Consider the following 11,667-nt stretch of genomic DNA (forward strand, 5'->3'; position numbering starts at 1 on the left):
CAGAAAGAGGATGCGACTGGGTCAACACTGTAGATTGAGAACAGTATCTGGGTTGGTGTCTACCTCCCACCCTAGCAGGTCAGGGGTCACTGTCTCTCTCCCAGATGAGTGGCCTCCTGCCTCCAATTTTGGTCCATCCTCCAGGCCACCCCAGGTCCTGTTCTTGCATTTAAAGCAGTAGAGCCCCACAGCCGAAGGGTGGGCCGGAAAGACAGAGGAACAGCAGTTCTGAGGAACCAAGCCAGTCCTCTTTCCCCCTCCGAATCACGCGGACCCAGCTGACGTGGGCCGGGAAGAGGGGACGGCCCAGGGCCTGTGGTTGGGGGAGCCTATTTATAAGGCTGGGCATGTTGCAAGCCCTTCCTGCTGGTGAGAGGGACGTCACTAGGCGCTGACCTCATCAGAAACGCTGACGCATCTTCCCCTCATGCTTTGCTCAGGTGGCCAGCTGGGTCTCCTTACCTTGGACCTTGGGGCCACTCCCTGTCCTCCTGCACATCACTGTCCCCTCCCACTAGGTTCTGGACACTCCCCCATCGTCCCTGCTCCCTGAAGCCCTCCAACCATGCCCTCCTCTTGTAAGCTGTTGCAGGCTGAAGTTGATCCCTTAAATTCATGTGTTAAAGACCTAACCCCACGGTACCTCAGAATGTGGCTATATTTGGAGATAGGGTCCTCAAAGAGGGGAGGTACCATGAGGTCATGGAGGTGGGAGCCCTAATCCAATATGACCGTGTCCTTCTAAGAAGAGGAGATTAAGATAGACACACAGGGGCACCTGGGTGGCTTGGCGGTTGAGTGTCTGCCTTCAGCTCAGGTCATGATCCCGGGGTCCTGGGATTGAGTCCCGCATCAGGCTCCATGCAGAGAGCCTGCTTCTCCCTCTCCCTATGTCTCTGCCTTTTTCTCTGTGTCTTTCATGAATAAACAAAAATCTTAAAACAAAACAAAACAAAACAAAAAAACAAAAAAGACACACAGACTGAGAGACAACCATGTGAGGAGATAGTGAGAAGGCAGCCGTCTAAAAGCCGAGGAGGGAGGCTGCAGGATGAAATCGACCCTGCTCACACCTTAGTCTCAGACTTCTAAGCTCCAAGATGGCTTGTTGTTTAAGTCCTCCTGTCTGTGCTATTTTGTTATGGCAGCCCAAGCAAACTAATCCATAAGCCTCTTTGCCTTTGGTGGCCCTAGGCCCCACGCTGCACCTTGGTTTGCTGCACGCTCAGAACATGGTCTTTCAGACTTGACCACCCTGGTTTGAATGCCCCCTCCTCGTAACTGTTCCCACCCAGGGCAATGTGGGGGGTGGGGGAGTAAAGGCATGTAGCTTTGCCCTGAGTGTAGAGATTGATCCTCAGTGGCTCCGGGGGGCGGGGGGGGGGCAAGAAGCTCTCCTGCCAGATGTGGCTTTCCAGATGTGGCCTGGCTTCTCAATTTCCTCATTAAAGAGAGCCAAAGCATCCTTTCCCGTCTGCTCTCCCTTTCAGGGCTGCTGCAAGATGAGATCAGGGATGTGAAATGAAGAAGGATCCCAGCTTGGCATGGGCCCCAGGAAATGGGGGTGGCAGCCCCAGGTCTTGCGGGGGTGGGCAGAGATGAGGAATTGAGCAGAAGCGACATTCTCAGGAGGAGAATCCAGAACTAGCCCTCGGGGGTGGCGATGGTGGGTGTGGTGAGCACTGTGCTGGGGTGCCAGGGAGGGCGTGGGGGTGAGAACCAGCCTTCTGGGCATGAGGGTGTCTGGTTTTGCCCACTACGGGACCCTCAGCACTTAGGAGCGACTGGCTCAGAGTAGGGCCAAATAAAAGTAGAACAAATGAATGAGTAATGCAGGGGAGAGAGCAGGTGGGAACAGCCCTCTGGTGGTCAGGTTAGGTGTCGCGGACAGGGATGAGCAGGAGGGTGTCACCTCACTCTTTCTGGCCACCTCAGCTTCCCTGTCCCGGCTCCAGAGGCCCAATGTTTTCCCCAGCTGGCAGCTTCAAGAGGTCCCACCCCGGTTTCCCAGGCTTCTGAGGCCCTCCTTCTTACCGGGCTCTTGAGGGGACAGGCCAAGGACCCTCTTTCAGGCCTGGTAGATATGCTGGCGCTGCCTCTCCTCCTTCTGGTCTGCCCTAGCTCAGGCCTCACTTTACCTTAAACAGAGTAACAGGTTGACGAGAGAGGCGTGGTGTCTAGGGCTCCTTCACTGTGACGTCCCAAGGTCTTCGAGAAGCAGAGGACCAACCCACAATCACTATCTTTCAGAGAAAGTGAAACCTGGTCCCCAACCGTCACCACGGCGACTCCCCCACCCTGCTTCCCCTCTGAGCTCACAGCTTCCCCCGTAGCTTCCTCCGCCCCCAACACTACCCCTCAACAGCTAGTACTTGGAATTAAGACTTCTAGTTTTCTTTTTCTTTGAGAGGATCTTCGCCTTTTATGTCCATAATAGCAGCAGTGCTACAAGCCTGGCCCAGGAAATGCTTTTCGAATCCTCATTTTACAGGTGGGGCCTCTGAGGCCCAGAGACGTTAAGTGACCTAACTTGCCTCAGGTCACACAGCTTATCAGCAGGCTTGAGCCCCAATTTCCTGTGTTTCTTGCTCTAAGTGCTTGTTTCCCCTCAGAAGACCTTGTCTGTAAAGGAAGGGCCTCCTGCAGGGAATGAGCCTGGCATAAGGATGGGGGTGCATGATGGGAGAAAGGAGATGTCTGGGAGCACTGTTGAGGGTGCAGGTCGTGAGGCCAGAATCACAATCTCGGGGCTGCCAGCCTGGGTCTGGCTCTGCGCCCAGAGCCCGGTGGTTTCCGCTCACAGATGTCCCAACAGCCCTGGCAGGAGGGCGGGAAGGGCACTCAAGAAGGAAGATGTCTCGTCCCCCCCCAGCCCCAAACCACTGTGGCTTGTGAGCCAATGGCTCTTGGGCTGAGCCTGGCCTGCAGGGGCTCCAAGGACCCAGCGGGCATACTCTCACTCTATCCCGGGCACAGCTCCCTGCAGATGGTGCAGACCCCCTTGCTCCCTGCTCACCCCAGGAAGACTGAGGCTTCGGTTTGCATCATCCTTGGGCGTGGGGCTGACCTCGAAGAACGAATTCGAAGAAAATGGGAGGAGAAGCAAGCAGGCCATCGTACCCAGCACCCATTGGCTGCCCATGGAAACTTTGGTTTTTGGGGTCATGTTCCCAGAAGGCCTGCCCTTCCCCCCCTCCCCACCCACCTCACGAGGTGTTGGCCAATCGCCCTGGCGGGCATAAAGTGGCTGCCAGCCCGCAGGGCTCCCAGCCAGGAGGTGTCACCCCCAGCAGGCGCCGGCTGGAGCTCGGGCACCCAGCATGCAGGCACAGCTTCTGTGGAGGACGCTGCCCAGTAAGTACTTCCTTCCTCTCCACCAGCACCCTCTTGCTGTGCCCATGGGTGCCAGCGGGGAGCAGGAACACCTTCTGTCCTTTGGGAGTTGGGAAGGCCAGGCACCAGAAGGATGCTGAGAAGAGGAGAGAGCCAGGAGGTCAGGCAAAGAGAGTGGTCCACTGAGAACACAGCATCTTCACAGGGTAGAGAAGGAATATCTCCAGAAACCTTCTAAGGGGAGGTGATAGAGAATCGACTATGGGAGCAAGAGAATAAGGGAAGGGGATAGATTGTGGGAGAAGCCAGGGAAGCAGGAGGAAGGGGGGTGATGTGCTGCGCAGAGAAGAAAGCTGCAGAAGCTGAGCAGGAAAGCAGCGTGATGCCTGGAGGGGCGATGAGACCTTCTTACCCTGATTCACGGGCTCTGGGATGGATAGACACAGTCGGCCAGGCCCGGGGACCCTGGAGCCCACACAATCACACAGCACACATAGCCACACCCACAGGGTGACATGCACACAGAGCCATGTGATGTCATTCAGAGCCCTCAGTCTCACCAACCCAGGAACCCCCACATGCAGCCCGGGCCCCCACGGCAGACTGGACCCAATGCTCGTTTGTGGCAACTTTTTCCTCTCACCTCACGCAGACCTGGACCCCCACCCATGAAGACATCTTAGTCCCACCTGCAGGGAGAGCTCACATGCACCGCACCACACCGTCCCCCGCCAGCCCGGCAGCAGATACCCAGGGAGGCAGTGAGGAGTGCCCTACGGTCGTGGTGCCTGGGTGCCAGCCCCTCAGCTGTCCCCAGCCACTCTTCCCCAAGGGGCTGAACGGTTCTTAGGAAGGGAACATGGTGTCACTGCCTTCCGGGCCATTGCGCCACAGGCCCCTTCCGACCACATGGCTGCCGGTGCCTCCTGGGGGGTGGGTGTGGGGAGGCTGCTGAGCAGTAACTATGCCCCCACCACCCCACACAGCCTGGCTTACAGCATCCCTGGTGGGCCTGACAAAAGTGGCCACTAATGGGGAGAAGAGGAAGGTGCAAGAAGTCAAGGACAGTGCTAGCCTTGTGTGACCTGGGCAAGCCTTTCTCCTTCAGTGCCTTGATTTTCCTGTCAGTAGGATGGGGCTATGGTCTGAATAATCCCATACACCCTTTACTGACAGAATCCAGTTGGAAAGGCAGCCTCCCTTGCTTGTACAGACATACCTCTGGGCACCAGGCTGCCTCCAGGCTGAGCCCACCTGCATAGAGGGCCAGGGTCTGTGACAGGGGAGCCCAGGGTCTTGGCCCAGAGGTTTTGCAGAGAGCAGCCCCATGTGGGCTGCCCTGTGTTGGATCCTGAGGTCGGCAGGACTGGCAGGCATGGGAACCTCAGCTGAGCCCCACAGCCTCCTCTCAAGGGCCTGCTCAGTGAAGCACAGCCACTGTTTTGGATGCTGGGCAGTGACTCACTGAGGGGGTGGCAGTGGCCCCAGCAGGTGCTGCACTGCATATACAGAGCCCAGCCCCACCCTCGATGGCATGAGGCCTAAGACTATGGGCACAACCTCGGAGGCCCTCTTGGATATCCTCCCCTCTGAAAGCCACTCACCTCCCCAAATCCGGTGACACAGCCCCCCTTCTCTGCCCCAGGTCTGGTCCTTGGACTCCTGTTCCTGAGCATGCCAGCCATGGGCAGCTGTTCGGATAAGTATCCAGAGCTCCTTGGGCAGCTCCAGAAGCAGGCGGACTTCATGCAGCACACCAACACGCTCCTGGACCTTTATGTGAGCGCCTGGCCCCTGGTGCATCTGAGTCTCAGAGAACAGCAGGCCTAAGGCAGGAGTGAGCCCAGGGAGGATGAGGCCCAACTCCCATTCATCCAGCCCCCACTCCACATGGGGCAGGTGGGGAAACCAAGTCCCTGTGTTATTCTAGGGCCACATTGACCCCTCTGGGCCTAACTCTAAAACATCAAGGAGTCATACAGCTTTCCCAGCTTGTTCTCAGCCTCAGATGTAGCAGTGAACAAAACAGAGTGCTGCCCTCCTGAGGCCCCCTGCTTACCTCCCTTCTTGCACTCCCCACACCAGTCACTCACTGCCTGTGCAGTCACCCCAACCAGCCCCCAGCATCCTTCTGCCCCTGCCTGCAGTGACTGGGGAGTTCTCACGTCTCTCTGGCCTTAGTTTCTTGATTTGTACAATGGGAGGATTGGATGGGGTACACGAGGTCCAATATTTCAAGGCAGACCAGAGTAGACTTGTCTGTGTGTGTGGTGGGGGTGCTAGCGCTCACTCCCTGATTCTCCTTTTCCTCCAGATCAGAAGCCAAGGCCTGGACAAGAATGGGCTGAAGGAGCACTGCCGGGAGCACCCCGGGGCCTTCCCCAGCAAAGATGCCCTGCAGAGGCTCAGCAGGCGGGTGTTCCTGCGGACCCTCGACACCATGCTGGGCCACGTTCTGCTCAGACTGGCTGCCTTAGAGCAGGACATCCCCAAAGCCCAGGACTTGGAGATGCTGAGTGTGGTGAAGCTGAACATTCGCGGGTTCAAAAACAACATCCACTGCATGGCACAGCTCCTTCCAGGCTCCTCGGAGACGACTGAGCCCACTCCAACCAGCCCAGGGGCTTCTCCATCACCCACCCCCACCTTAGACACCTTTCAGCGCAGGCTGGAGGGCTGCAGGTTCCTGCATGGCTACCATCGCTTCATGCGCTCTGTGGGGCAGGTCTTCCGGGAGTGGGGGAAGAGTCTAAGTCGGAGCCGGAGGCACAGCCCCCACCAGGGCCTGCTGAAGGGAGCCCGCAGGATGCAGCTCTCTGGGAGGAACAAGAGACTCATGCCCAGGGTGCAGCTGGCCCCTGGTAGCCATAGGGGCGCCCCTGGAGGATAGAGGACCCACAGGTATTCTGTAAGATGGTATCTGCCTCAGGCCTCCAAACGTACCCACCCTGCTTCCCCACGTCTCAGAAGTGCACTTAAGGGGGTGGGAGCCAGGCAGGCCCCTTTACCTCCTCCAGGGTGGATGGGAAGGGTCGGGCCATTGAGCCCCTAGCCCTGAGTTCCCCAGTCTTGGTGGGGTGGCCAGGTCAGGCCACGCGGGGCCAAATTTCCATTGATTCAGGGGTCTGATGACACAGGCTGACTCATGGCCAGACTGACTGCCCCCCCTGCCCTGCTCCCCAGAGGCCTGACGGCCCTTCCCTCTCATGACTTGCAGAGCTGTTGCCCCCAGACTTCCTCCTTTCCATGGTGGCATGGTTCTGAGGGGGAGGTCAGGGCCTGAGCTGGCCTCTTACGCCTCATTGCCGGTCTCAGGCCAGACACCTGGACATCTGGGTGACCTCACTTTAGGCAGCTGTAACAGGGGCAGAGTGTCCTAGGAGGAGCACTGATCTGGGGTGTCTAAGAACAGGGCTCAGGTCCCAGCTCAACCCCTAACTTGCTGTGTGGTTTTAGGCAGGCCACTTTACCTCTCTGGACCTCAGTTTTCTCTTTGTGATTCAAGGGGGTCGGTGCAAAGCCTTCTAGGCTTGCCAGTAGCTGGGATTCTATGACATAAAGAGGGTATCAAATGCAGTGCAAATGGACATGGCCTGAAGACTTGAGTTCTCTATAGACCTACTACTACTGCCTGGAAGCGTGGGGTCTTGGGTCCCAGCTGCTGGCTGCTCCCCCTGGTGGTGCATCATGACATTTTCTCACGCAGAAAGCCTGGTTCTCTGAAAGGGGGGCCCAAAAGCTGCTGGGCCAATTCTTTGGAAGGATATGACTAATTTATCGATTTTTATCAGTTTTTATCATTTTTCATATTTATAAGGCTTATTTATGATGTGTATTTAATGTTAATATTGTGCCAACATATATTTAAAACTTGCCTGGTTTCTAAAGCCCTTGGATCTCTCTGCTGCCTTGTGGGAAAGGATTTGGGAGAATCTGGCCTCTTAGAGAGATGGGGACTCTGACTATAGGGGTGTCTCAAACACAGGGCATTTATCACATCTGGATGTGACTCCCTTAAGATGCTAGGGGCCTGGGGTGTCAGGGTTTAGGAGTAAGTGGGAAGAGAGGAAAGAAAGCTGGAGCTGTGGGCCCCTGTGGGTAGGTGGCTAGGTCCGTGTGCTGATGTGTGTTCAGTGAGATAGACAAGATACTAACAGATCCTGCCTCAGAAGTGGCCTGTGACCTGATGTGTGCTTGAACCTGCCTCCTGAGGGGCCTCAGGAGGTTGGGATTTCATCTGGCCACCAGAAAACTGGGCTCCCTCCTGATGCTCAGGGCCTCACCTTTTTTTTTTTAATTCTGAAATTTCTTAATGCACAAAAAGAATATCCCAGAAACAGAACAGGTATTCACTTAATGATTAAGTACTATATAAAGGAGCCCCCTCCCCAATTCATAAGTGGGGACATAGTATAAACAGAGGTGAAGGAAGGTGACCACTTGAGGATTAAATGCAAACCCTAAAGTTGTACACACCATGACTTTGTATATATGTCGATAACCTGCTAAGGCAGTAGCTACAAAGGAAGAGCTAACGGAAGTGCATGAACTTGACCTGGATCAATCCCTGGCCACCCCATCTCCTGGGACTGAAGGACAAGATGGGAATAGGACTTAACATCATGGGTAGAGGAGAGCCTCATGCGGGGCTCTCTGCAATAGATATGATCCACTTTGCAAATGAGAAGAATGAGTCAGGGAGACTGAGCAACCTGCCCACGTCCTCAGGGCAAATTTGCCAGGAGTGCGGGCACATGTTGAATTCAAGGTCCTTTAGATGCCAGGGTAGGAGCATCTTCTGCTACCCTTTGGCCTCTGTAACTCGGCCAACAGTGTGATGAGTCCCTGAAGACACAGAGCTCCCAGGCTAGGGGGCAGACAGGCAACAGACGCACATAAAAGCCAACAGGACATTGCAGTATGAGCTCGGCCAAACTAACGCAGTATGATGTAGCAGAATGGGAGACTCAGACCACGGGGGTGGTCAGGGTGGTGTCTGGAAGAGGTGAAGCCTCTACATCCACTCTGGAACCAGAATGACGCACAGAAGGGGCAGGGTCTCCCTCCTGGTGGTGGGAACAGCTAGCTAGGGCAAAGTCTCCAAGCATTCAAGGATCAGTGTATAGTGAGTGGGGGGCATCACTGATTTGCCAAAAAGGCCCAGAGAAGGGAGGTGTCTTACTCAAGATCCGAGAGGGAACGTCGGTGCAATGCTCCAGGCCCTGACTCCCAACCAGTGGTCTTCCTGGGCAGGGTCCAGCATATTCCAGGTCAGGTACCTAGTAAGAGCTTCCTGCTGTCCCCCACTGGGCCCTCCCTTGCTCTTGAGGCTCCTGCCACACAGGCTACCTTTTGGCTCCCAATATGCCCCAGGCTCACTCCACCACGAGGCCTCTGCCTATGCTGTTCCTTCTGTCTGGAACACTGTTCCTTGTCACCACGATCAGCACATCCTCAGCTATCCTTCCCTATCACCCATGGTCTGGGTCCAGCAACTTGCTTATTTGTTCTCTTAAACCTGTCTTATTGGGGGAGGGGGGGTGCCTTCACCTGCTGTGGTTTACCCTCTGGCTCCCCTGCTGGCCTGGAACTGCTGAGCATGGAGATGGCGTCTGCCTCCCTCTGCTCCATCCCAGCGCCCGCACCCTGTAGGAGCTCAGTGAGGAGCGGGGCAGGTGGGGCCCTGAAGGGGTCAGAGAGCTGAGCCGCAAGCCAGGGAGGCCAGCCTGCATGGTGCCACTGCCAGCAAGGGGCCGGCCTCTCTCTGCTCTTCCCTGCCCTGGCACGGGGGTGGGGGGCTTTCCTCAGGCTGAGCTGCTGGGAAGCTGTGGGTGGAAGTGGCAGACACCGAAAGCCAGGCACACTCAGGTTCTCGGAGCGGAAGGGGGTTGGTGCTGCAGCAGGCATGTGGTTGCCCACGGAGTGAGCAAAGGTTGGTCTATGGAGGAGGAGCTGGGAGCCCAGGGTGACTGCCCCCCCCATGCCTGGGCCCCTTTCCAGCCCCCTTACTCTGTGGATAAGCCCCAGGAGAGGTGTCTGGCTTTGAGCTGGAGCAATACCCACCCTGTAGGAGGCAGATCAAGGGGCTCCAGAATCTGGGGAGGGAGTCTCAGGGGCCCCGTCTCTGAGCACTTGTCACCTCCACACTGTGTCCTGATGAGACCACAGCTGCAGGTGCCCTCAAGCTGCCACCTCCAGCCTGGTGCTCTCCCAAGCCCACAGACCCAATTGCTAGGAACATCTGCTGAGAGCCCTGTGGATTCCTCAAGGCCAAGCTCACCCGCACCTGATTTCTGCTTCCCATTTGACCCCACAGAAGTTCCAGAAGCCCAGTCCTCATCTTCTCCTCTCTCAGCCTCACCTCTCTCCATTGATCATAATGTCTCGTGGTTTCTCCCACATCCTGTCTCTGGCACATGCCTTCTTCTCTCCCGGCAGCCAGCCAGGTCCTGGCTCCCTGGATACGGTAAAAAAAATCTCCCTGCTACCGTATCTTCTGCTCCCAAGCTTTCAGGGACTCCCTTCTGTCCTACTGCTGTGGCACCGATTCCAAACCCTTCATCACATGTAACATGCCAGGCCCCTGCTCTCATGCCCGGCCAACTTTGCCAGCACGTGTCTGAGTTCGATCCATGCTCTGCTGGCCCCCAACCCATCTAAGCATCCTGACCTCCCTGAAGTCTCCATTTCCCTGTACCCAGCCTCCTACCCTCCCTCCCTGAGCCCTAGTTCAAATGCATCCTACTCTTTGATTCTGCCTTCCAGAAGGGCTTCTTGGGCTTCCCTGGGGCTTGCAGGTGGCTGCCTGCAGGCCATCATTTCTGGGATCTGCATCTAGAATTGCAATAAGCTTTCTCTGATCATCCATGGGAGACTAGGGTTCCCATAACCATCTGCTGTGACAGGCAGCAGAGTGGGGCTCAAATAATACTTTAGTGCCACAGAGGGAGCTGATCCTCTACAAGGCGCGTTTTCCCTGGGGTGGTGCTACCCTGTGAGCAGGCGGAGGTGTATGCTTCTTCCCAGTGGTTGCATGAAGGGACCAAGTGGCCACACACCACGGGGGAGCTAGGACAGGCTCAGGAAGATAAAGGGGTCCTGGCCTTGCTACAGGCACCGACTCAAAGCCAGCTTTTCTTGTTCTTTTTCAGTTTTTCAAGGTGGCAGTCAGCCCCTCAGCCAACTGCGTATAACACACAAGGCTGGTAAGTTCCCTGGGACAGGGGGCCCAGAGGGCAGGAAAGCTGCTGGGGAAAGGGGAGCATGGGGTGCCTGGGACTTACTATCCATCCGCAAAACAAACTCAGGACTTGGCAATGACAGAGTCGGGTCTTTGGCCTCCGTGACCTTTACTGTCCACCACCATCAACGTGATTCTTTTCCCTCCTTCTCGAGGGATGAGAAAGATACTTGAGAGTCAAGAAAAATGAGTTCAAACTCCAGCCACTCTGCCCTTAAACCTGTGCAACCTCCTGGGTTGAGCCTCAGTTTTCCCCTCTATACAGTGGGCTAACTTGGCCCGCCTCCCTGGCTGTAAGATTTCCCAGGAGACAACACACACACACACACACACACACACACACACGCACGCACGCACGCACTGCGTTGTTTCAGTGTTACCATAAGCTGTCACTGAGCAGGTGCATAAGCAGTGTTTTCTTTACTTTCTCTCATTGTCTCTTCCTTATTGGTTTTCCTCACAGCTTTTCTCTCCGTGTCCGTGTCCTCCTGCCTCCCAAGCCCAGGACCCAGAGTGCACACAGAACCCCTTCTCCACGCGGAGACAAGGCTCACAGTCCACGGCCAGCACTGAGGAGGCCTTCCGCTTGGCCAGCCCTACTCCCTGTTTCCTGGGGCGGCCCCAAGGGCTGGGCTCTGCTCCCTGGCTCAGGGAGGGGCGAAGGTCTTCCGGGGAGGTGGGTTGGGCAGGTGGGGCCCTGGAGCCTGTGGAGGAGGGCCAACCAGATGGGCCATCCCAACCCGGATGATCCGGGGCTCCGAGGTGGGTGCTGGGGCAGCGTGAGGTGGCTCGGGGCGGGGGGGGCTCTGGGTCCAGGGTGGCGGCTGCAGCCCTGTGACTCTTCTGGGGACGGGGACAAGGGGCATGGCCCTGGTGCACACGGCTTGTGGCAGGTCTGAGTCAAAACACCTAAGGCCGACCCCGGCCAGTCATGCGGAGGGCTGCTCAGTCATCGCCTTATGCTGGCCTGGGTCACCCAGGCAGGCTGGGTGCGGCCCAGTCAGTTGTGACTCAGGTCCCAGCGGCATTGCCACGCAGCGCTGGGTAGGGGTGCTGGGCTCAGGGTCGCCCCCTCCCCACCCCCCAGCCTCACT

The 11,667-nt window shown here is 56.8% G+C and overlaps 1 protein-coding gene across 1 annotated transcript; it reads left to right on the forward strand.

Annotated features, from left to right (window-relative positions):
- Positions 1 to 3,316: 3,316 nt before the first annotated feature.
- On the forward strand, positions 3,317 to 6,938 carry OSM (oncostatin M). Its single transcript, XM_041729341.1, has 3 exons — positions 3,317 to 3,354; positions 4,979 to 5,112; positions 5,648 to 6,938. Exons 1-3 carry the CDS (start codon positions 3,321 to 3,323, stop codon positions 6,221 to 6,223), a joined length of 744 nt encoding a protein of 247 aa, XP_041585275.1. The 5' UTR covers positions 3,317 to 3,320; the 3' UTR covers positions 6,224 to 6,938.
- Positions 6,939 to 11,667: the final 4,729 nt, after the last annotated feature.

This window comes from Vulpes lagopus, chromosome 14 (genome assembly GCF_018345385.1).
Source record: "Vulpes lagopus strain Blue_001 chromosome 14, ASM1834538v1, whole genome shotgun sequence".
Classification (NCBI taxonomy): Eukaryota; Metazoa; Chordata; class Mammalia; order Carnivora; family Canidae; genus Vulpes; species Vulpes lagopus.